Source organism: Brienomyrus brachyistius, chromosome 6 (genome assembly GCF_023856365.1).
Source record: "Brienomyrus brachyistius isolate T26 chromosome 6, BBRACH_0.4, whole genome shotgun sequence".
NCBI classification, from domain to species: domain Eukaryota; kingdom Metazoa; phylum Chordata; class Actinopteri; order Osteoglossiformes; family Mormyridae; genus Brienomyrus; species Brienomyrus brachyistius.
In genome coordinates this window covers 2,592,529-2,617,118 of record NC_064538.1, presented here as the reverse complement: position 1 = coordinate 2,617,118, position 24,590 = coordinate 2,592,529, and the positions used below count along the sequence as shown (strand labels likewise).

The window sequence follows — 24,590 nt, the reverse complement described above, 5'->3', positions numbered from 1 at the left end:
TTGCTCCTAAAGCATCCAAAAGTTTACAGATTCGAGGACCCATGTCATAATGATCATGTGCACGAGATGTGAAACCTGCTCCATTTTCTATCTGTTCCTGATTTTTTACAGTGAAATGGGCTGGACAGCTTCCAGTGGCTTTGTGGAAGCTGTGGGTTTACTGTATTCACTTGAGCTTCCTCTGGGTGCTGCCCTTTCCTCCCAGCACAAGGCTGCAAATTGCCCGTAGCATGTGATTGTGTGTGAGTGTATGCCCTGTGAGGGACTGGCATCGCGTCCAGCGTGCTCCATACTCATGCCCTGTGAGGGACTGGCATCGCGTTCAGCGTGCTCCATACTCATGCCCTGTGAGGGACTGGCATCGCGTCCAGCGTGCTCCATACTCATGCCCTGTGAGGGACTGGCATCGCGTCCAGCGTGCTCCATACTCATGCCCTGTGAGGGACTGGCATCGCGTCCAGCGTGCTTCATACTCATGCCCTGTGAGGGACTGGCATCGCGTCCAGCGTGCTCCATACTCATGCCCTGTAAGGGACTGGCATTGCGTCCAGCATGCTCCATACTCATGCCCTGTGAGGGACTGGCATCGCGTCCAGCGTGCTTCATACTCATGCCCTGTGAGGGACTGGCATCGCGTCCAGCGTGCTCCATACTCATGCCCTGTAAGGGACTGGCATCGCGTCCAGCGTGCTCCATACTCATGCCCTGTGAGGGACTGGCATCGTGTCCAGCGTACTCCATACTCATGCCCTGTAAGGGACTGGCATCGCGTCCAGCGTGCTCCATACTCATGCCCTGTGAGGGACTGGCATCGCGTCCAGCGTGCTCCATACTCATGCCCTGTAAGGGACTGGCATCGCGTCCAGCGTGCTCCATACTCATGGCCTGTGAGGGACTGGCATCGCGTCCAGCGTGCTCCATACTCATGGCCTGTGAGGGACTGGCATCGCGTCCAGCGTGCTCCATACTCATGCCCTGTGAGGGACTGGCATCGCGTCCAGCGTGCTCCATACTCATGGCCTGTGAGGGACTGGCATCGCGTCCAGCGTGCTCCATACTCATGCCCTGTGAGGGACTGGCATCGCGTCCAGCGTGCTCCATACTCATGCCCTGTGAGGGACTGGCATCGCGTCCAGCGTGCTCCATACTCATGCCCTGTGAGGGACTGGCATCGCGTCCAGCGTGCTCCATACTCATGCCCTGTGAGGGACTGGCATCGCGTCCAGCGTGCTCCATACTCATGCCCTGTGAGGGACTGGCATCGCGTCCAGCGTGCTCCATACTCATGCCCTGTGAGGGACTGGCATCGCGTCCAGCGTGCTCCATACTCATGCCCTGTAAGGGACTGGCATCGCGTCCAGAGTGCTCCATACTCATGCCCTGTGAGGGACTGGCATCGCGTCCAGCGTGCTCCATACTCATGCCCTGTGAGGGACTGGCATCGCGTCCAGCGTGCTCCATACTCATGCCCTGTGAGGGACTGGCATCGCGTCCAGCGTGCTCCATACTCATGCCCTGTGAGGGACTGGCATCGCGTCCAGGGTTCCCCCTACTCATGCCCTGTGTCTCCTGGAATCGGTTTTATGCTTGCGATGACCCCATCCTGGATAAACAGCTGAAGGATGGATTGATTGGGGCAATATCACAGCAGTGAGCTTTATTCTGAAATGTGCCGGGTTTTTTATGTCAGAACATGAAACATTAGAAGGTTAAGGACAGATAGGGTGAATGTGACGCTTACTCTCTCCATGTATACAGCAAAAACAATCCATTATCATACATCATACATTATTCCATTAACTTTTCCTTTATCAAAGTATAGAAAGCAGACTGAACCAGACTGCCCTGGAACATCAGGGCACAGAATAAAAAAACTGTATCCATCTCTGTAAACGTTCCTTCCTTCGCGTTAACAATCTCATTCAGAAAGAACACAGTGGTTAAGTTTGGAGATATGGGAGAGAACATGAATTCAAAGGCAATCCTGGTCTTAGAGGAATGGCCTTATGAGGAGAGGTTAGCTGAGCTGAATCTGTTTAGCCTCAAGCAAAGGAGACTAAGGGGGGACATGATCCAGGTATATAAGATTCTAACAGGTCTGGATGCTGTTCAGCTAAATGGCTACTTCAATACCAGTTTAAATACTAGAACTCGTGGCCTTAAGTGGAAATTAGAAGGAGAACATTTAAAAATGAAATGGGGAAGCGCGTCTTTACACAGGGTGTAGTTAGAGTATTAAGTGTAGTGCAAGATAAAATCCTTTAAATCAGAGCTAGATAAGATCTTAACAACTCTGAGCTATTAGTTAAGTTCTCCTCAAACGAGCTTGATGGGCTGAATGGCCTCCTCTCCTTTGTAAATTTCTTATGTTCTTATGTTCAAATTCCAGTGGAATAAGTGAAATACAATATAGCAAATTCACCAGTTTCACTAGAGTGCATTATGAGACCTGCAGTGTACTGAGACGCAATAGACCCCGGGTTTAACATAACTCAAACCCAGGAAAAGGCATTCCTCATTCAGCTGCAGTGTACTGAGACGCAATAGACCCCGGGTTTAACATAACTCAAACCCAGGAAAAGGCCTCATTCAGCTGCAGTGTAAATGTACTGACTTGACTGATGTGTTGGTGTCACAGAGGCTGGTTTTCATCTCAGCCATGACATTCACCTTCATAATATAATGTTAGATCAAATTAAAGTTACTGCCTTTAAATGAAGGAGTGTAGAAATACCCCCCCACCATTGGCGCACAAGGCTGGGGCTGTTATTGGCATAATTGGTGGGTTTACAGAGTCCCAATGAAGGAATCAGCTCTTGTAACCAAAGGGTGGATTCATTTATCTGAGGGCCCTAGATTGACACGGTTAAGAGGTCTTCTCCCAAGTGGGGAGGGGCCCTTGATGTATGCCAGGGCCCTAGGCTATAGCCTCTATATCAATCCGCCCTTGCCTGTACTTTTAGTGTGAGGTGCTTAATCTGAATAAAATAATAACTCAATAAATGACCAGTAAACAGAGAAATGTGTGAAATATGCAGAGATTATCTTAATAATGCCACAGCAAAAGTAGTAATGATGGTATGTATAGGATTATAAGATACTTTCTCGTGCCAGTGTAGAATTTCAGCTGATCCATCTGCTGCACTGAGTAATAAAATGCTGAACCTGATCTGAACTTTAGTTTTACACTGATTCAGTTTCAATCAATGGACCTAAATGCATTGTAATGCAATGTAACACTGGGGTAGATGGAGCGTAACATGGCTTCAAGCTATCAGATGTGATATTCATAAGTACCCCCCCTCCACCGCCTTCAGGACACCAGCCCCCTTGATTGGACCCCCTTCTCCCCAAATGACTGTGCGCAAGCTGGCTTCCCAGTTACAGAACACATTGAGGTTTTTGACAAGATTCACCCTTGGCCCAAATACTTTGACAACGAACTTGACACACAAAACATAACCAAACAAGTCAGTACTCCACATTTTTATATATGCCTTCCGCTCCCCTCTCGCCATATTGGGAATTATCCGCAGCAGTCCGAACTGCGATGGCACCCTCCACTCCATAGAGAATAGAGGGAGGACATTTTGTCTCCATACAATCCAGTACACAGTGTTAGCAGTAAAAATAAGTATGTCATAGGTAGACATGGCTCAAACATACCTGCCAGCCAATTTCTGAAACTCCTTTGCTAGGATTTTTTTGTTTTTGGGGAGGGGTATTGGGGAGGAGTTTCAAAAGGCTTAGGGGGACAATATATGATTGCTTTAAACATGCTAAGACAACTGAAAATGAATAGCACAAGCTTCCATTGTGCTTACTGATCTGTAAGAAAGCCATTCTGTGTCTCGAAGTATGTGAAAATGCACAGGAAGGCGTGATACTTTGTAGACGTGGTTATGACCCTCTGGGAGGAATATACTGATTTTCGTTGTGATTAGTTTGCACCTCAGCTGGTTCAAATTGGTCGTATTAGCCTGGGCTCCGTTTTATGTGTCTGATGATCCGTGGTCCGTTATTTTAATGCTATATCCATACCATTGTTCCAGAAACCATGTCAATGGGAGAATCCCAGGGACCACAGCAGGAAGAGGGTGGTGAGGAAGATGAAGATGAAGGACAGAAATTTGAATTTGATGGTAGCGAGGAAGAAGATCACACTCCAGGAGAGGGGTCTTGTGAAAAGAAGATGGAAAGTAACCTGCATGCAGGACCATCGATAACGTCACCAGAAGTCAGAGGAGTGCCCACTGCGGGACTGAGGGACGCGCTCACCCAGGACGTCAGCCCAGGTGATTGTAGCTCTGACGTTAACACTCTGTCTGGGGGGTGAGACGCACTAGTCACAGTAGTGGCAGCGTGCACTAAACGTTTCACAAGTTATGCACTTACAGCATCACAGATAAGCACATATCTGTCGTTGTTTTTATTCCTGATGCAGCACTGACCTCAAGCCAGTGTAAATCAGAAGGAAAAATGGGAAAAGGGGAAAACCAAAGGCACTTTATTTGATTTTTGGTTCAATAATAAGGTCATTGTCACCTGGGGGTGACTGTGTTGTGGAATGTGGGCAGTACATTATGTGGGATGGATTTCAGTGAATTCCAGTATAATTCACAATGTACTGAATGTACTTCCTTGTTATATAGTCTTTTTTCGTGAACCCATTACTTCTTATAAGCCCTGGATTCGTACTGAAATACTTCAGTTTGTTTACAGGTTGATGATTTTCTGTCATTGCAGTCATGTGTTTCAAATGGTGTGTTTTTTGTGTGCGAGCTTTATGTGCATGTTAGAGGTCGACTGGCGGTCTCCTCTGCCTTTCTCATGCAGACATCCCTGCCTTTTGAGAGGCCAGACCTGCAGCTTTGACCCCTGCACATTACCATATTCAGCCCCCTAGTCAATGGGGTCACAGTTGATTTTAAGCTTGGATTATGACTCGCTATAACCCCTCTCACTCTCTCCCCCCACAGAAGTGGAAGTCAGCAAGCCTCAAGAAGGGTGAGTTATTTTTGGGTTTTTTTGTGCAATATCCAGGCATGAAACAAGACATGTTACTCGGGACATTGAGTTAAGGATGCAGATACTGATAAAGGTTCAATCTATTTTGTCTGCGCCATAGTCCTTGGGGGCTGTTTGCCCTTGTTTTTCAGTTGAATAGAAGGCTGCATGGCTTTTGAGGAGCTAGTGTAGTAGCATGTTAACAGTGCTAAAAATGAGCTGTTATTAGAGTAAAAGTAAAAAAAAAACGGTAAATTGTATGAGGTTAAGGGGCCGGCGTCGTGCCATGATAAATATAGAACAATTTTTAACAAAATCATCATTAAAAGAGCTTAACTGTTAAAAAAAAAAGTCTAAAAACAACTGCCAGCCCACAAAAAACATTAAAGTGTAGGAAACGAAAGTTTCAGAAAGAGCGCAAAAAGTGGGACAAACACATCCTTCTGGATCCACCTGAGGCCAAAGTGCTGGGGGGGCAGGGCAGGGCAGGGGAGGGCCACGATGGGAAGCGTGCGGGGACGGCTGAGGAGGGCCCGTTCCTGTGAGCTTTCCTGCGCTCTGGCAGCTGCGTGAGGAGGCCGTGTGTTGCCCCATTCCTGTCCCCCCCCCCAGAAGTTCTGTTGAATGCTGTTTACCACCCACCCCTGGTGCTGCATGGTGCTTCTGGACTTTCACCATGAGAGGTGGGGGGGAGAGGCTGTAGTCAAAAGATACAGAATGTTCTGAGGGGCACCAGTGACGGTGGTGCTGTGTTTGGGTTCCCATAATGCACTGGGTCTTTGTCTACTTGACAGCATCCCCTGTGCAGAGTGCAATAGCAGATGAGGAGAAGTTAAGCTGGGAAACTCAAAGGGAATCCAGAGCAGGCCATGAATGTGAGAGTGTGTGTGTTTGTGTGTGTGTGTGTATACATAAATACACACACACACACACTCACACTTACAATAAATGATTTTTTGTTGCTGCCGGTTTGATGTATATGTGTTTCAATGTGTTCATTCCCTCATGCCTGCCAGATATCTGTGAAACAGCCCAGGGGAAGTTTAGATTAGGGTTAGGATTTGTTCCCATTGAAATGAATGGACGGTCCCCACAAAGACATGGATATAGAAGTGTGTGCTGGTTATCATTTTATATCCTTCTGTGGCCTATGTGGTGAGATTATAGTGTAGATTGTAAGGCCGCACCTTGAAATTCTGCTGGATAATTGGCAGAAAACGGCCTTTGCTCTCAGCGACGTTCTGTTGCATCACCAGATCTGCAGGGTAGACGGAAGAGGGCAGAGACATAAAGAGCCTGCAGACAGCTGAAGCTCGGCCTTTACTCACACACAGACCCTCAGCTTCGCTGCGACACGCTTCCCCTGGCTTCAGGCTTCTTTCCCTGTGGACAAAATTCGAAAACTATAGACCTCCCAGGATTTACAAAACCGACTGGATATATATGAATGTAAGCCGATCATTGTAAATTGCTAAGGTTTAAAGAAAATCATTTCAGGGATAAGATGCCGCTTTAACAAGGTATTGTTTGAGTGTAGTAAATTACTTTTAGCAACTTTTAGACCACAGATATAAAAAGTAACAATAGGCTTATCACCCTCGGTCTGTCCAGTTTGGAAAGTATTTGCTGTTGAGTGATACAGTCGTGTACGATACGAGATAAAACTGAGCTAAATGTACATTATTAATCTAATAAAACAAGTTGGTGAGAAAGTCTTATCAAGCTACATATACGAGTTTAGCTAGTTGTCTTAATTTGCCCATTGGTAAAATTTTATAATCTGTGAATAACTGTTCTAGTGATTTGATTCAGTTTGGACCAATTATTTAGCTGATTTCTACTAGGCTAGAAGATACACAACAAATCATAGGTCTGTATAGTACGTGATTTGTTTTCTAATTCGCAGTGGGTGGGGTTTAGATTAACACTCCGTCACGTGTGCAGTGCAGCAGCACAGTGTGTTTATTAGACTTGGGCAACAAAGAATTATGTTTACCAGTAATTGAAATCGATTGAAAATGTTTATGATGTGATAATGATTAGCAGTTGCACAAACTTGAGCGAATTTCTGGTTTGAGCTCTGGCATGTCTCTTGTTTAATACACTTCCCTGTTTGCTTAAGGACAGAATCGCAAGTGTCCCCTCGACATGGAGCCAAAATCCTCTCTGATAGACTCAGCAGGGCCTAAAGTAAAGGCTGGAGAAATAAATGTTGTTTAGTATTTAACTAGAAATATAAACAGCTGGACCAAAGCTCATTAACTAGTGATGGTTGACTGATATTTTCGCAGAATGTGATTCATTTTCAAACACTATCAGTTGGCTGCATCTGGGCATGTCTGGTGCCACTTAACTCAACAGTCTGGTTGTTCAGGTTTTGAAACTTAGGTTAAAAGTAATCTGTGATCAGGCCTGGTCAGTCCATCTGGCATATTGGCGTTTTCAGGTGGGCCGATGGATTTTGGGTGGGCAGAATTTATGACAGGGAACCTCACAGTCTAGGGCCAATGCTTAATCCTGAGGTACCAAAGTGTTTTCTTTAAAAAATGAAAGAACAAATCAGAGTTTATATTAAAGAGAATTTGTGGGAAAGGAAAGAGGCAGAGAAAAAGGGGCTGGTGTTGCGGAAGACACCCAAAACTGTCATCTCCATGAAGTCAAAACTGCTTTGATGGGTAGAGAGCGGTAGAGATGGTTTAAACCAGAGAAAGTAAACACCCGGCAGTGGATAGAGATTAAAGAGTCACATGCATGTCTTCTCTCTTCTCTAAAAGCCGAATGCATCAGACTGCTGGCATTTATGCCTTTGTAACCCACGTGGTCCAGTCCTGAGCCTCAGACCACCTATCAACAGTTCGCTTGTCTTAAGAGTCGATAAAGTTAATAATATTCAGCGACGATATTTTCGCCCATTTGCAGAGGCTTTTAAATCCTCATATTATATTTAGCTATTCAGACGTAGTCTTTCTATATTCAAACAGTTTGCACTCTATGTGATACAAACTGCTACTCATTCACATTAAAATGTGCTTAAACAGCTTGAGCACATTGAGAAGATGGAGCGTTAAGAGAAACAATGAATTCTTAATATGACGCTTCTCATTAAAATGAACCAGGCACACATTTCCAATGGTATTCAGCTAAGCCATGTGAAACCGCAACACATGGGCGTGATGCTGAAGCCGCAGAGCTTCATTTGGAAGAGCGGCGTCTGAAAAATGATGAATTTTCATGTCATGAGTAGGTGTGTTTGTAGCAGGCTGACTCATTGGATTTTCCATTAATTTGATGGGCTTTTATGACTGTGTTAAAATACCAGCTGAATACAGATTTCCTAGTCAGTGGCACCTGGCGATTAATCATTCATTCATTCTTCTCATCATCTACATATTTTTACGTCAAGTCTTACGTTAATTCTGACGTCTTAAGTTTAAGATTAAAATGAACTCAAACAAATTTTGGTTTTCAGATTCTGGGGGGGGGGTGGCATGGTGGTGCAGTGGTTAGCACTGTTACCTCACACCTCTGGGACCCGGGTTTGAGTCTCCGCCTGGGTCACATGTGTGTGGAGTTTGCATGTTCTCCCCATGTCGTCGTGGGGTTCCCTCCGGGTACTCCGGTTTCCCCCCACAGTCCAAAAACATGCTGAGGCTGATTGGAGGTGCTAAATTGCCCATAGGTGTGCATGAGTGAATGGTGTGTGAGTGTGCCCTGCGATGGACTGGCCCCCCCATCCTGGGTTGTTCCCTGCCTCGTGCCCATTGCTTCTGGGATAGGCTCCGGACCCCCCGCGACCCAGTGGGATAAGCGGTTTGGTGGATGGATGGATGGAAATTCGGGGGGGGGAACGAGAGCGTTCTTGAGTTTGAATGAAGTAACACACTTGACTTTCCAAAGTCCACCCTTCATGAGAGAGAGTTTACGGCACCATACTGCTGCTTCACAGAATTATGACAGGCCTTTGACTGGAGATCAGCTGCTCTGAGCTCACATGTTAACGGCACTGTTTGCTTTGCTTATTGTTCAGGGGTCCTTCCTCTACTCCGCCAGAGCCATCAGCTGACAGCCGGAGAAGAGACAGCATATGTGAAGGTAAAGTACTGCAGACTGTTTTTGTTGTCTAGTTTTGAAGACCACTAATGTGGAAGATCTGTATAACCCACAGACAGCATAACAATAGCATATGACGTATGTGTCCTTAAGCCACTTCAGAAGACGCATGGGTTAGCACTTTTATTGTAGTATTTTATTGTAGGTTAAAGACAAGGCCAGTTGCAGATTCAAGTGCTGGTAGGTTTTATTGAGTGAGGTACCAAACCTTAGGTAGGTCGTTGTGGGTGAATTGGATATGAATCCAAATGTTGAAAGACTGATTGCAGTACTACCTTGTCTGGTATTCTCTGTTCAATTACACATTTGGGTTGCCACCCGATGACCTTTGTGGAGCACTTTCCTCAGAACCCACAGGGTGTCTTACATGACAATCAGAAACCCCATTGACTTCTGTGTCTTCTAGAAGGAATGTTGGGTGCAGTAACGTGTCACATTAATTACATGTGCAAGCCAAGTGTGGTCAAACAAGTTTGGTGCATTTTAACACAAATGTTGATTTACATATATATATATGAAAGTGTATTGTTTAGCTGAATAGGTTTGGGTATTTATTAGTGATGGGAGGAAATAAGGGTTCAAATCGCAATAGATTATTGAGGACTAATGATAATCCCATTTAATCCTAGACTCTCCCATCACTGGTATTTAGAGTACGCAATATTCCCTGGCCGTCTTTTTTCCCATAGCGTCTGAAAACACGTGAACACACTGATCCTTTCAACCTTGATCTCACAATATTTCGATATCTGATATTTCCCGCCACCGGCTGATATTCCCCTCCAACAAAACAAACGAACCGGAATAGGGTTCAGAAAGTGGGTGCTTTATAAATGTATACCACAAAGCATCATTCCTGTGCTGTGATGATCTAACCCTGAGCTGTAATTCCACCAAGGATAACAGATCTTGTCGATTGCGTATCTTGTGTGTATCATGGGGTGGAGCAGCCAAACTGAACCAAGGAGTTTAGGGAGTTGCCTGTGATTTAGGGTTTTATTCAACAGGTTACACAGTTTTTTTTCTGGGAATAGGGTGGAGAGCAGATCTGCTACACAAAAGGGAAAAAAGTTTGTTGCCATGTGACAGCAAAACGAGAGAGAAAAAACAGTTGTGTGGCATTTATGTTGATTCCGTTTCTGAGAGCGAACACCCTGATCTGTGTCATTGGCTTCAAACTGAACGGTTTGTGATGATGACAGTGAGCAAGAGACAGGTGACATAAATTAATAAGAATAACACCAGTCACCTGACTCTCCCCACTGAGTAGGCCCCGCCCCCACTCAGTAATTTACTTTGATCTAAGGATTAGCAGAAAATCTAAAGCTCTGATATACATTTTACTTAACTCTCTCGTAACTTTTGCCAAGGCGAAATTGCACACTGATCTAGAGAACGTTAAGCCTAACTTGATATTATGGGCTGGTTAAACGGCAGCGGATGGAATTAGAAATAATTCTCCCAGTTTCTTTGTAAGTTTAATATCCAGAGGAAGTGCGCATTTGTTCAGTACGGAGAACAAAAGTGTTTCTGAATTAACAGAAATTCTTAGTCTTAGGGGACGTAGTTCGTGGTTTTATTGAGAAGGTGGAGAACCTGGAACAGGAACATCCAGCCTGGCCCTGGAGCAGTTGCTATGGCATTGATCTTGGCTTTATGTGTGTTTGTGTTTAGCTGACGCCCCAGCCGCAGTCACAGGATGGGTAAATGCGATGTCAGAGCTCCATCTGCACTTGCGTAAAGCTGCGACGGAGTCTGACCACTCCTGCAGCCCTGGCATGTTAACTTATATTTTACTGTCTCTTTCCCTCCCAAACATCGTCAATGAAGAGAAACAACTGATTGGATGGTAACAATGGATGCTAGGACAAATTGTGCTGAGCTATTGTAAGGTATAGGGACCAGCATCAGGAATGTTGTCTCATCTGCGTCAATAAGTGGTTCTCAAGGACCTTGAGCAGCACAATGGGGGGGGGGGGGGGGGGGTTGGTTTTCCAGTGGCTCAGGTCGATAACAGCCACAGAAGGAAATTTTAATCATTCAGCAGGGAACGAGCATTGCAGGCCGCCAAGGTCAGATGTACCTGTCAGTCTGAAGCTGCACTAAGGACACAGTCAGCAGTAAATGCAGGAGCAGGAAGAGCACAGCCGCGTGGAACACAGAAAGTACACCGGCTGTTCTTTCCTCACAGACTGCTTCTGGGCATTCCTGATATATCACAAGGTGCTTCCCGATCTGGAGAAAATGCAGCCTTGCTGAAATTACGTGCTGATGCTGTCTTCTGTGGAAAGTACATTTAACGAAGGCTTAGCATAACTCAGTTCCACAAGAAAGAAGAATTATGTTGCTGAAGTAAACACTTTGACAAAATACGCATGTTTCTGCAGGGAGATGTTTGTCGATGACAACCGTCAAATGTAACAAGGTGTCGCGTTGTCACACAAAACGACTACATGGGGGGAGGTTAAACTTTATTCAATAACAGTCTAGTGATGGTGCTATTTATTTACTCATACATAATGAAGATACAGTGTAATAAAATTTCTCGGACATTATGTGCGCTACAAATTTTGTGCAGTCAGCTGTTGATTTTAATTTTAGTTTTAGCTCCGTAATATGTAGAAACCACTAGATTTTGAAATGTTCGACAATAGCGATTATTAAATCGTAATTTTATTACTAAAAGTAGGCTAACTGTAATTCTTAATTATTCCTTAGAATATATTATTGAAAAATACGACTGGCAGACATTGTTAATCCTCACACTGTCATGCAACTGTCACTCAGGCAGGGTTATTAATGCATTTACTCTAAAAGGGAAGGAATGCTGATTATTTTAGTTTTGAATGTATTAATTTGGATGCATTTACTGTCGTAGTAAAAACCTGCCTGGAATCTCTTTTGCAGGCAGCGCTGAGCCGACGACAGAGAGTCCCGAGGTCATTTACGACGATGTGCCTGATGAAAGTTTCCTTTCTCCAGACGAAGGTCAGCATGGACGCGGGGGAGGCGCGCGCGGCCGGCGGGGACCGTCCGCATCGTATCACGTTAACGCGCCTGTTGTTTCTGTTAGATGAACTGATCTACGAGGACGTGCAGCGATCCGAGGACGGGATCGGGACGGGCAATGGATGGAGCTCCAGCGAGTTTGAGAGCTACGACGAGCAGTCGGACAGCGAGAGCAAGCTGCCCACTCGCAGTAAGGTACGGAGCAGCAGAGTCACCAGCACATTTGACAGTGTTTGGAAGCCTCGTGTGTGAGTAAGGACTGATTTGTTATACCTGGGGCCGGAGGGGCTGATAATTTCTCTGGCCACCGTAGGCTGACATTTGAAAGAGTTGAAAGAGAAGCGAGAGAATAATATATATGCAACGTCAATAATCTGCTAATCGGTGCGTGCAAGTTCCGGCAGAAAAAATTACCGATCGAGGGTTGGGTGCTGTCAGTAAAATTTGCCGGTCGAAGTAGGGGATTCTGGCAGCAAAAATTTCCAGGGCCCCTAATTTGCCCAGTTGGGGGCAGTGTTTGTCCGCTGCCTGTGATCGGAAGGTCGCTGGTTTGAGCCTGACTTCGACAGAATAGTTACATGTCTGTGGGCCCCAAAACGACGCCATTAACTCTCCCAGCACTATGGTGCTGCTGCAGGTGGCTGCCCTTCACTAGCAAGCTTGCTCTCACCAGGGTGTGCCATGGAGAGCCCGATGGGGTAGGCGAAAAGGCAATTTACCCTGCTCCCCTAGTTTAGTGACTGCTTGTAGCCAAAGGGGGGGCAAACCTCAGGGGTGCGGCTCGGGTGGTGGCAAATGCTGCAGCTGTGTGTGAGCAAATCTATAGTAAGGCGGAATACACCCTATACAAGTCACTATAGAACTGAAGGACGATTTAGTGACATTTTAATGCTACACAGAAGGTACATGCAGGTCCAGAGAGCTGGTACTGCTGTCTCACCTGCCTACTTGCAGGTGTATGACAAATGCTATATCTCTAGTCCTCACATTGTACGCGAATTACTTAACATTATTATTAAAAGAACAGATGGTTCTTTATGACTTGTGTAGGTACCAGGTACTCTGACTTTACACCAGTCCCAGATTCTGCATGGCTGACATTTTTTTTTAGCTCAAGCTGTGCTCATTTTGGTGTCTTTCCACAAGGGGGAGATATTTGCTGAAAATACATGTGCCTGCTCTTTGAGAGGAAAACTTCCCGAAAATGACCGTGATGTGAAATAGTTTCTTTTTTCTAGACCCTCATAATTCTGTCTGATCGCAGGTTTGTCTGTGAGGTGATCAGATTCTAATGTCCAGCATGATATTAATGCTAAAATCTGGCCTGGATCCCGGACCTGCACCCCCCCCCCCACTGCCTATTGTGCCTATTTAGCAAAGTGACTCTTCGCGGGCGTCTGGACTGTGAAGCATGTTCCCGCTGGGGTGTCTCAGTTTTGCTTCCTCTCCCAGCTTCTCTTATCCTTCGTTACGCCTCGGGTCCAGTCTCTGTCTCTGCTCCGTGCGCCATCCTGGGGGGGTAAGAGCGCTTAATGGGAGCCCCAGACTCCGCTTACCGGGTCCAGGAGCCGCACATCAGCGGAAAAGTGCTGCTTCCAGCTTCTGCCTTTGCGGTGCTCTTCTGAGACTGAGCACAAGTGCTGCACAGCCAGACAGAAAGACAACGTTAAACACATCGATCTGCAGTTATTTAGAGATTCTGGATGCTCTAATGTAAGTAACGTAATGAAGATGCTGTCAGTAAATGCTGCTGGTGCGTTTCACAGCTAGACCGTGGGTTTTTGAGTTTTCAGCTGCCTGTATGTAACGTCACTGTTTTGCAGCACAAAGGGCTATCATTTTGTGAAGCATTTGTGATAGTTTAATGATGTTCGTTTTGGGACTTCACGTAGATGCAGATCTCACCCGTCCTCATCGTGTAGCTGCAGGCTACGATAGTGTTTTGTTCACAAAGGGCAGATTGTGATGTGAGCAGAATCCGCTTCAGCCATGCTGTTTGAGGAACATGGAGAACGAATGCCGGGGTGCACGAGGCCCAGGGTGTCTGCACTGTTCCTGCTGCCCTGTGATTTCTGTTAAAGCCTCATTGCTGTGCCCTACAATTCCCACTTCAGTTTTTGTCCTGTGCATTTCGCTTTAGTTTCTGTGTTGTATCAGCCATATCTTTTTGACTCATCCCATCGTGTGCCTACCCCCCCCCCCCCCCCCCCCCCGCTCTCCTTTCCCTGCCCAACTTGCTTCCCCTTCTTCATGGGGCCCCGTTGCCACGGCGACACCCACAGCTCTCCCCAGACGTGCGCCGACTGAAGGAGCGCTGTGCCAAGACCAGGCGCGAGCTGGCCATGCGGCTGGGGGGCCGCGACGTCACACAGATCAAACAGAGTTACGATGCCAAGGTAGGCTGCCTCACCCCCCAGGGACTGCCCAAGCAGCCCAGAAGCTGAATAGACCCGGGCCAGTAAAAGTTCCAGCCTGAGAGCCGGTTCTCTAGCCGGTGAGCTTTCTCTCACAGAACTGGGTCCTGCAGGGTTTTTCCACTCTGTGCAATAAGGCCATGGTGATACATAAATAAGGCATAAATATCTGGAGGAATTACCCAGAGACGTCTCCAAAGGCTCCTAATTAATAAGCTGAATTCTTGGAGCAGTGTATTAAAAACCACTCTAACTTATTACTGCGGTATGAAATCTTCTCCGGCGGGTTTAGAAGCTCAGAGTGCTGGAGACGTTTGCATTTGGGTGCAGGAGCGGCCCGGAGCGTGTAATCTGTCCCGGAGAGATAAGTAACGTAGCGTTTGTCCCGCTGAATAAGCCCCGCGCTGTGGCGTCGCGTTGCCCAAATCCGTCTGCTTGACCTGCGGATAGAGGCGGCTTTCTGTTCTCTTTCTGGCAATTGACTCACTTTCTGTTCCGCCGCCATCCGACCGATTGTAGGTGCAGCAGCTAATGAAGGCGGCCAGGAACGGTACCAAGGATGGACTGGAAAGGACCCGACTGGTCATGATGCGTAAAGTCTCCTTCCTGCAGAAGAAGGAGAATTCAGGTGACTGGGGGGGGGGGGGGGGCGCATCTCTCGCTCCAGTCTGGGCTGCTGCACTTCAAACTAACAGAGAAAACCTTTGGAAATGTACATGCAAACTGTTTACCTGTATCCATGCCTTTATTTCACTTATTTATTTGCAGTAGTTGCAATATGCACTGTATAATAACAGTATATATTATATGTCTCAATACACATGTCTTGTGCTTAAAAATACATCTTGTGACACTGTCAGTTTTGATTACACCTGCAGGTTATAAAGTTATTAAGGTCCTGGCTTGTCGGTACCTGTCACAGGAGCAGGTCTCCTTGCGGTAGAACCTGAAATGCTCTAGTTGCAGCTCTTTAAATGTGTAAAAGGTGAATGTGAGTGATTAGGAAAATGCCTGCTATCAGCGCCTTAATGTGGGCACCAATTACCGTCTTACATGAACTGTCTGCAGTGAACGGCACATGGTGAGATGATAACACATTTAACAGACATGCTCTATATTTCTGCCTATTATGTGAATTAAGTTAAGAAGTGTAATACTAAAAAGGCAGAATTCGTTGCATTTTCGTGTTTCTGTGGTTTTCCGAAAAAATGCTACATGGATCTGGAAGCATCAAGTGGCTTGTACACACGGTGTTGGTTGGTATAACTGGGTTCAGCATGTGGTATTTTCACTAAAAATAAAGAGGTGACCTATATATAATCATACAGTGACCTGGGGGATTAGCCTTATTTAGCCTTATTTAACCTTATTTAGCATTTGGCTGTAAAGGAGGGGCTGTTGTAGCCGTTTCCATGGAGACAGCACGCATTCCAAAGTGAGGCGTAAACCTGATCCTCCCATGTTCCTCTGCAGAAGCCGTGGAGGATGACGCCGGATACCTGGACGTGATGGTGTCGGACCTGAAGCACCCGCCTGCGGAACTGGGCCCTATGCCAGAAGGACTTAGCAGCCAGCAGGTGTGCAAGTTGGGTCACATGACCAGCCTGGGTGAACCAGCTGACCCCTCGCTATTAAGTGTACGGGTGTCAGGTCACCATGCCCTAGTCTACGATAGCAAAAATAAGCAGGCCCAGAGCCTTTAACTACCTGGATAACCCTTAATCATAACATTGCTCAAAGTAGTTGATTGCATCCATTTCTAAATGCAGTGTTTTTATGCCTATGACATTATTTTCAGATTGTACATTTCTATCATTTATGTTTCATTACCATATTATGAATCTTTTAATTAGTTATTGTTCTGAATTGAGTTTTATGAGCCAAAAAGCACTGCCAAACTGTCCGTGACTGATCCCACCTCTGCCTGTTTATCTAGGACTCCATTGTGCGTTGAGTCATGCCAAGGCCAAAAATTTGCATAAAATGAGAATTGTTGTTTTCTTAATTCTGTGTAATCATGCTTTGCTAATTCAATGTAATTAAAGTTGTTTCTTTTACATCTCAGGCGCACCACTTCTTATCAATTTGCCGTGCGCCATTAAGCATCTGTGGGGGGCGGGGGGGGGGGGGCGGTAACCCCACAAAGGATAGCCCCATCAGCTAACTTGGTTTCATAATGATGGAGAGATCCAGCTGAATGTTTGTTGCGTCCAACTCTGTCTCCGAACGTTGTTTCCTGCTCAGGTCGTCAGGCGGCACATACTGGGTTCCATCATCCAGAGCGAGAGGAGCTATCTTGAGTCCCTGAAGAGGATCCTGCAGGTGGGTGGCTGCCACCGGCGGAGGCTGATTTTTAGGATGGGGGAGGCATACCGTGGGCAGGATGCATTTTAACAGGCCGGCTCCTTCCACGTGAATTCCACTCTCCTTCCTCACAAGACTCCCTTAGAATGTAATCAGTATTAGCTGCACCGTCTGCCATGTTCCTTCTAGCTCAGCTTGAACACACACACACAGCTTAGTTGGAAAGCTAACTAGTCACCGAAAAATTACTCAACTTGAAAATTAAGCAAACGATCAAACTAAAAACTCAATGACAATGACTATATTTACAATATTTACAAATGCGGATGGCTAAAGATGCCGTGTAACACGATAAATTGTCACTCCGGATTTCAGCAAAATGCTTCTGCATTCCTGCATGCAACAGAATGGATGAATGCTGCATGCCAACACTGCAGACACCATGTGAAAGTCGTGCGCATTAATGTTATTGGTAGTTCTGTCTTGTGCAGAGAAGCCTGGCTTCCAGGCAGATCTAAAATATCTGACTGCAGGTCTATCTGTCCAGTCAGCATTACCTAACCAAAACTATCTATGAAGCTCTCATAGACTCCCAGTGAAGCACGGCGACCAGGCCGGCTCTAAAAACGCTTAATGTGAGCATATTCGTTATTAAGCTTTAGTCTATTCTCCATTTATGCAAAGCGTACAAGAGTCTTCCATAGACTGCCAGTGAAGCACGGCGTCCGGGCGGGCTACGAAAACATGCAGTCGGATTATATTCACCAATAAGCTTTAGTCTATTCTCCATAGATGAGGCATACAACAATCTTCTATAGATTTCCAGTGAAGCACTGCATCAATGGGCACCTATGGGCTGTACTTCTGCCGGTTTCAAAGGGAAAATTAACGTACATGTTGTCGAAAGCAACTTCTGTGAAATGATGAACACTGTGGTTAAATTAGTAAAACAGATTACGCTTTTAATCGCAAATAAAATGAATTTACAGTGATGCATTGACTAATTCAATTATTTTTGGCATTTTTATGTGGAAGCAGTTCCCGTGTAGTCTTAGAGAACTCGCTTATGGTGACAGGGGACCAGTACCTGCCCTCTATCCATACATCCCTCCATCTCTCCATCTATCCATCCATCCATCCATCCAGCCACCCATCCATCTTCCATAAGCACTTATTCAGCAGAGGGTTGCAGTATTAACCTGGAACCCCTGCCCCCTGCCCCAGCAGGTACTGGGCCAGAACCAGGGGATCGACTCCTGACAGAATGGCAGCCCATTGCTTAACATGCCTTACCGGGGAGGTCAGGGAAGCATGGATACCCTGGCAGCTTCAGGGGGGGCTGCACTTGACAGGGGCCCTTGAAAACATTAAATAAAAAATAGAAAGAGAAATGAGATACGATACATGAAGAGGGAGAGCATGGTGCATAAGCACAGAGCTGAGTGCTGGGATTCAACCAATATCCCTGCAGTCTGAAGCTACAATGCTGCCCACTCAGCTTATGTCTGTTTGCACCAGGCCTGTGCATAAGCCTATGTGAAAGGCTGTAAGTTTTATAGACGAGACACCCTGAAGCATTTGTAGAGAGGATACAGTCCAGAAAAGGAGCAGCAGGCCCTCTGGTTAGACTTAGTGGTGAATTCTACAAAGATGTATTTTGTCTGAATTGCTGATCCACTGCTATGGGGTCAATGCCTGATGCTCCTCTTCCATTGTCGCTCCACACAGGAGTACCAGAAGCCTTTGGTGGAGGCCGAGCCCCGCATCCTGAGCCTCAGGAAGATCCGGCCCATTTTTTACCGGCTGCGGGAGATCTTCCAGTGCCACTCCATGTTCCAGATCGCACTGGCCTCGCGCGTGGCTGAGTGGGACCACAGCGAGAAGATCGGCGACCTCTTCGTGGCCTCTGTGAGACTCGAGGGACGCCGACGTCAGACACATTTTGTGGGAACCTGATGGTTTTTGCCGATGATGTCACTTTGTTTGGTGATACACTGACATTCTTGCCACGCAGTCTGTGTATGTGGGTGTTTATTAGGAAGAAGCCAGGTGATCTTTTGTTTGTATTAAAGAGTGAGACAGAGAGATTATTTTCCTTAGTAATGATACATTTTTTATGATGAATTCCTCCTGAGAGCAAAACACATTCTCTTTCCTGACCCTTTTTATTTATTTTTTCTACAGATTTAGTTGCTGTTTACACTATTAATAATGAGCATCCATAACTCATCTTTTACATTGTAGTTCACTGAGGATCTCTGGTATAACTAAGAGTAAGAAGCCTCCTGATTGGTTTACTTAGATGAGAGACAATTATAATTGGCTTCCCATGGAAAGTAGTTTTGGATTGCAATGAATATTTTTCAAGAGTTAGCTGTTTAATTTCAATTCATTGATTTGACTTACCTCTGGGAATGTGTTGGGAATCTACATGGCTAATATTTCAATGTTTCAGATCACTGAAATTAACTTCAATCCGCCTGCACACCTCATCACGCCAGCCGGTTTTGTCTTTGCAGTTTTCCAAGTCGATGGTGCTCGACGTGTACAGTGATTACGTCAATAACTTCACCAACGCTATGGCCCTTATTAAAAAAGCCTGTATATCGAAACCGGCTTTTCTGGAGTTTCTCAAGGTGATTGACCGCTTTCCTTCCCCTTCGCCATTCCCAAGCATCTATTTTCTCTCTGAGGAGACTGCAGTTTCTGACGGGGCTACAGTATGTGAACAAAAGTATTGGGACACCTGCCCACTACACCCACTTTTATGACATCCCATTCTGAATCCATAGACATCAATATGGGGTTGGTCCCTCCTTTGTAGCTATAACAGCTGCCACTCTTCTAGGGTGGCTTTCCGTAAGATCTTGGAGTGTGTCTGTGGGAATTACAAATACTAATCCGTGAAGGCCTGGCCTGTCACGTTCTTCCATACCAAACTCACCCAAACACGTCTTTATGGACCTTGCTTTGTGTACTGGGGCACAGTCATGCAGGGAACGTTCTCCTGGCATCCGCCAAACCCAGGCTCATCCATCAGACTGCCAGATCCGAATAGTGTGATTCGTCACTCCACAGAACACATTTCCACTACTCCAGAGTCCAGTGGCAGTGTGCTTTGCGCCACTCCATCCAACGCCTGACATTGCAATTGGTGATGTGAGGCTTGTATGCAGCTGCTTGATTTTATACACCCATGGCAATAGGTCTGAATGGAAATCCGATTTCAGTGATTGACAGGTGTGTCCCAGTCCTTTTGTCCATATAGTTTACCTTCTGACCAGAGAGCTGAAGAGGTCATTTTGTCAGTCATGGCTTTCCTTGGTAATTTGGTATGAATGAATGAATGAAATAATTACTGTTGTTGAATGTATTTTCTCACGTTATAGTAAAAGACGCAGAAGCTATTGTTTTATATGGCGCTACAACAATAGTAGCAATTTTTTCCTAGATAAATACAAATCAAAGCATTGCTGGTTTTGGCCACATCAGCAAGGTAGCAACCAAGGAGATGGGAGCCAGGAATTAAGTGTCCCTTCATGCCCATGATTCATTAGCTATGATAATGCTCACATTAGACATGATAATACTCACATTAGACATGATAATACTCACTGTCCTCAGTAATGTCCAGTTTTTTACCAGTTCATGCAGTCTGTTCTCAGTTTTTTTCTAGCTGAAATATCACGTCGAACAGCACGTAAATGCTTACTGAAGCGTATCCTGTTGCTTCCTGAGCCCAGAAGAAGCAGGCTTCCAGTGCAGATAGGATCACCCTCTATGGCCTGATGGTGAAGCCCATCCAGCGTTTCCCCCAGTTCATCCTCCTGCTGCAGGTCAGACTCTGAAGGCTGTGCTCTCGGGACTGTTTCGTCCTGCCTGGTATCCTGTTTTAAGGAGGGGCAAAAGTGAATCTTATGACGCAGGCATCGGCAGCATTCGACAAAACGTGGGGAGATTTCTGTATTTTTTTCAAATTTTATTGGCTAAATCAAGTGACTCATTCTTTATTCAGTGCAGTATCTTCTAAAGAGATTTGTGTGTGGGTGGCCAGAAGGCCGCTGGTTCAAATCCCGTAGTTGGCAGAATGATCATATCACTGTGGGGTCCTTGAGCAAGACTCTTAACCCCAAAAACTGCTGCAGGAGCGCCGGATAAATGGCTGAACCTGCTCTCTGATCTCCAGCTTCATTCTCACGATGGAATATGAGAAGATTATATTTTGTTGGACTTTATTTCATCTGCAGCAACAGTAAAGCAATTCTATTCTCTTAAACCGCCTAGCAGTATAAAAGGTAATTAAAAATGAGAGCTAAGTCACATGTCTGAAATCTAAGTTAATTGAGATTTGACATATATTACTTTTTAGAGGTTAACATGCCAGTGTAGGTTAGAAAAAGAAGCAGGTGCAGTGATCTGCAAATCCGTGGAGTGGAGAATGGAAGTAATACTAATCCGAAAGTGCCTCTCAGTCCAGAGCTGGACTGGAGGGAGCTGGGAGGGAGCAAAAATGTGGACTGTCTGGCAGGGAGCTGGGAGGGAGCAAAAATGTGGACTGTCTGGCAGGGGGCTGGGAGGGAGCAGAAATGTGGACTATCTGGCAGGGAGCTGGGAGGGAGCAGAAATGTGGACTGTCTGTCAGAGAGCTGGGAGGGAGCAGAAATGTGGACTGTCTGTCAGAGAGCTGGGAGGGAGCAGAAATGTGGACTGTCTGTCAGAGAGCTGGGAGGGAGCAAATCCGTGGACTGTCTGTCTGTGGGTTTTTGAGGACCGAGTTGGGAAGGACTGCTTTAAGGAAATCTATATTTTACATGTAACTGCAGAACCTTTGAGACATTCAGTGATAATGACATTCTGACCAGGCATTTCAGCTTTGTGTTTTATGCAGAAGAAATGAATATAAAACTGAGCTGAGTTATACAGATATAATATAATGTTCCGGTTTGTATGGACATCATCAGAATTAGCATATTTTCACTTGATCTTGGTTGCAAATACTTCAGTGTACCAAAGCTGTTGAAAATACATTAGGAATTCTTTCGGATTCAGAAGCTTATTAAGAACCAATAGTCGTAGTTCTTTCTATAAAATGCATCTCATGAGGTCAAATCCTTCCTTATCACTTTAGCCGAACCTTTTTCTAAACGTGGGGAAATCAAGTTTTGCATATACCAAAATCCAGAAGTCGGTATTGGAATTACCTATAAATATGCGGCAAGAGGAACTGAAAGTCATTGCGAAAGAAATATATGTCATACTGGCAAAGCCCCTCATCAGGCGTGTTGGCACTAAAGAATCTTTTAGCGGCTAAAACTTTTTGTATTTAAACTTACTGTATAAAAGCTTCTTAGAATCAACATGCTGGCCCCTAGGTGGCAGTTGTGTAAATTAATTGAATTTAATTATTAAAAAGTAAAAAATAAAACAACGTTGCTCTAGAAAGCTCGGCAGATGTGTCCATGCTTGTTAAGCCGCAATATGTCAGCACATAATGAAAATGTTACCTGTCATCTGTCGCTTTATAACGGATGCTGCCGTGAACATCTGTGTTATTTAATAACAGTGCGGCAGGTGCCTGGAGTGTTTACTGGAAGCCCTTGTGCGTTACTCTCGCCCAGGACATGCTGAAGAACACTGCGAAAGGCCACCCCGACCGGCTGCACCTGCAGCTGGCCCTCACTGAGCTCGAGACGCTGGCCGAGAAGCTGAACGAGCAGAAGCGGGTGGCCGATCAGGTGTCCGAGATCCAGCAGCTGGCCCGCAGCGTCAGTGACCGGAACCTCGCCAAGGTCCATGTGCCGCCCTCGCCGTCGCACACTGACCAAGAGTCTGTGACCAAATGCGTGCAGGTGCACAGTCAACTGGAGGATACAAACTCACACACGCAGCGCTCACAGAAAGTCATGGCACGGCTGCTTAATTCTGTAATAATGGTTACTGGTTTCATAACAGAAGTACATTGATAAGCAACGTTTAACACACCGACACATATTTTCCATGAAGGCATTTTCTTTTTATTGGGGTCTCATAATTTTTTGACTGACTCATTCGGTTCTTGCCATTCTGCTAATTGCGATTGTAGTCACTGGCTCCCATTGGGATACTTTGGTGTTTTATGTTATTGCAGAGGTGTTAGTAATTAAAAAACACCCAGTGAGACCGCTAGTCAATGAATTTTTTTTTTTAACTCAGAACACTCTTTTAGAACTATAATTTGGGTTTAAATTTATTACTACTTGAGATGAACGTTTTATGTTAAAGCTTCCAGTTATTCCTAACGTAATATATGTTTTATCCAAACAAAGAATCAAGTGATGATTTTGTTATATAACCAATAAATTTGCAGTATTGTTACTGAATTAAGGAAGCGTCCCAAGACTTTCTGTGAGCTCCGAACTACCCACAGATACGTTGACAAGAAAGACACTGCAACAGAGCCGAAGTCACACAGATAGATGACTGTCTGCATGTGTGGGTGGATAGGAAGCATTACTTAGATGCACTCATTGATAAATACTTACAGTGCTGCATAATGACAGATGGTGAATCATCAATCACTAATCGTCTCACAGCCTCAGATTTCTAATGAGGTTAAACAATGCATTCCCCGATGTGTTCTTAAAGTCTACTTTTGACAGTATCCCAGGACATGTTCAAGAACTAAGCAAGCATTTCTGGCTTTGAAGTTATTCTTTGTTTCTAAACACGAGGTTCTCTGTTTTGAGCAGTATGTAGCCTAGTGGGTGGTTGACTGGGGAGCTTAATGCTCTTTGAAGCTTCCCCTTTTTTTAATATCTTATAGTGATGTGTGTTCCCCCGTGTCTCAGGATGTCGAAACTAAGTTTACTTTCAGTTTCAAAGTAGTTTGTGATTGAGCAAAGGGCAACAGGCAGCGTTTTTCAAAGATTTGACCGATTTATTTTCCCTGCCTGTGCCTCCAGTGGCCTCTAGTGGGCAGTGTAATTACATTGCAAACCTTTAGGATGCTTTCAATAGGTAGCGCATTAACCAATGTGACTGACAACGCAGGATAATCCCACCCAGGGTCTGAAGCTTCATGCTATTGCTATTTTTAAAGAGCAGTTCAGTTAAACATCTTTTTTTTTTAACCTGTAATATAGTTTTTATAAATAATAATATATATACATATATCCAATATCACATCAATAATGCCTCGACTTCTCATAAAGCCTTATACCACAGAACTTCCATTTAAAATGTATTTATGTATGTCAGATATTGCATTTGCCTGTCTAACTGTCACATGATTTTCATTTCGGCCCGTAGCTGCTGAACGCAGACCAGAGGCAGCTGATCCTCTGCGAGACGCTCATCGAGACCGTGTACGGGGAAAAGGGGCAGGTCCTCAAATCCAAGGAGCGCAAGGTCTTCCTCCTGAACGACACGCTCATCTGCGCCAACATCAACATCAAGTGAGCGTCCACAATTTGGCCAGCGGCCACCTTCGGTTCCCCTGACGACCGTGATCAAACATGTTCCCCGGCACACTAACAGCAAAACACCAGCCCTCCTTTCGAGCTGTTTGATTATTTGCACAGGAGTTACACAGCAGTAAGAGTTCTCTTCCTCATTCGGAGGCTGCTTAGTCATTTCACTGTCACTATCATCATCATCATCATCAGTCACTTCAGAAAATTCTGCTGTTTCCTCTCTGTACCAGTAATAGGTTTGACAGCAATGTTGCTCACGTCACCGATGAACTCAGGTGAAGCTTTTTCTTCGTCT

The 24,590-nt window shown here is 45.4% G+C and overlaps 1 protein-coding gene across 3 annotated transcripts in view; it reads left to right on the top strand.

Annotated features, from left to right (window-relative positions):
- LOC125744782 (rho guanine nucleotide exchange factor 10-like protein) overlaps positions 1-24,590 on the top strand; it is a 70,307-nt gene that overhangs the window by 8,741 nt on the left and 36,976 nt on the right. The window contains exons 1-15 of one of the 3 annotated variants that reach the window (XM_049016992.1): positions 4,185-4,295; positions 4,980-5,007; positions 6,264-6,456; positions 9,035-9,099; positions 12,025-12,105; positions 12,191-12,321; positions 14,409-14,522; positions 15,060-15,168; positions 16,014-16,117; positions 16,785-16,862; positions 18,573-18,752; positions 19,364-19,480; positions 20,588-20,680; positions 22,463-22,633; positions 24,132-24,277. In XM_049016992.1, coding sequence (XP_048872949.1) covers positions 6,455-6,456; positions 9,035-9,099; positions 12,025-12,105; positions 12,191-12,321; positions 14,409-14,522; positions 15,060-15,168; positions 16,014-16,117; positions 16,785-16,862; positions 18,573-18,752; positions 19,364-19,480; positions 20,588-20,680; positions 22,463-22,633; positions 24,132-24,277 — 1,391 coding nt within the window. In that variant the 5' untranslated portion in view covers positions 4,185-4,295; positions 4,980-5,007; positions 6,264-6,454. Of the gene's footprint in view, positions 1-4,052; positions 4,296-4,979; positions 5,008-6,263; positions 6,457-9,034; positions 9,100-12,024; positions 12,106-12,190; positions 12,322-13,022; positions 13,840-14,408; positions 14,523-15,059; positions 15,169-16,013; positions 16,118-16,784; positions 16,863-18,572; positions 18,753-19,363; positions 19,481-20,587; positions 20,681-22,462; positions 22,634-24,131; positions 24,278-24,590 lie in introns of those variants that run through there. The other 2 variants (XM_049016991.1, XM_049016993.1) reach the window with 2 other exon arrangements.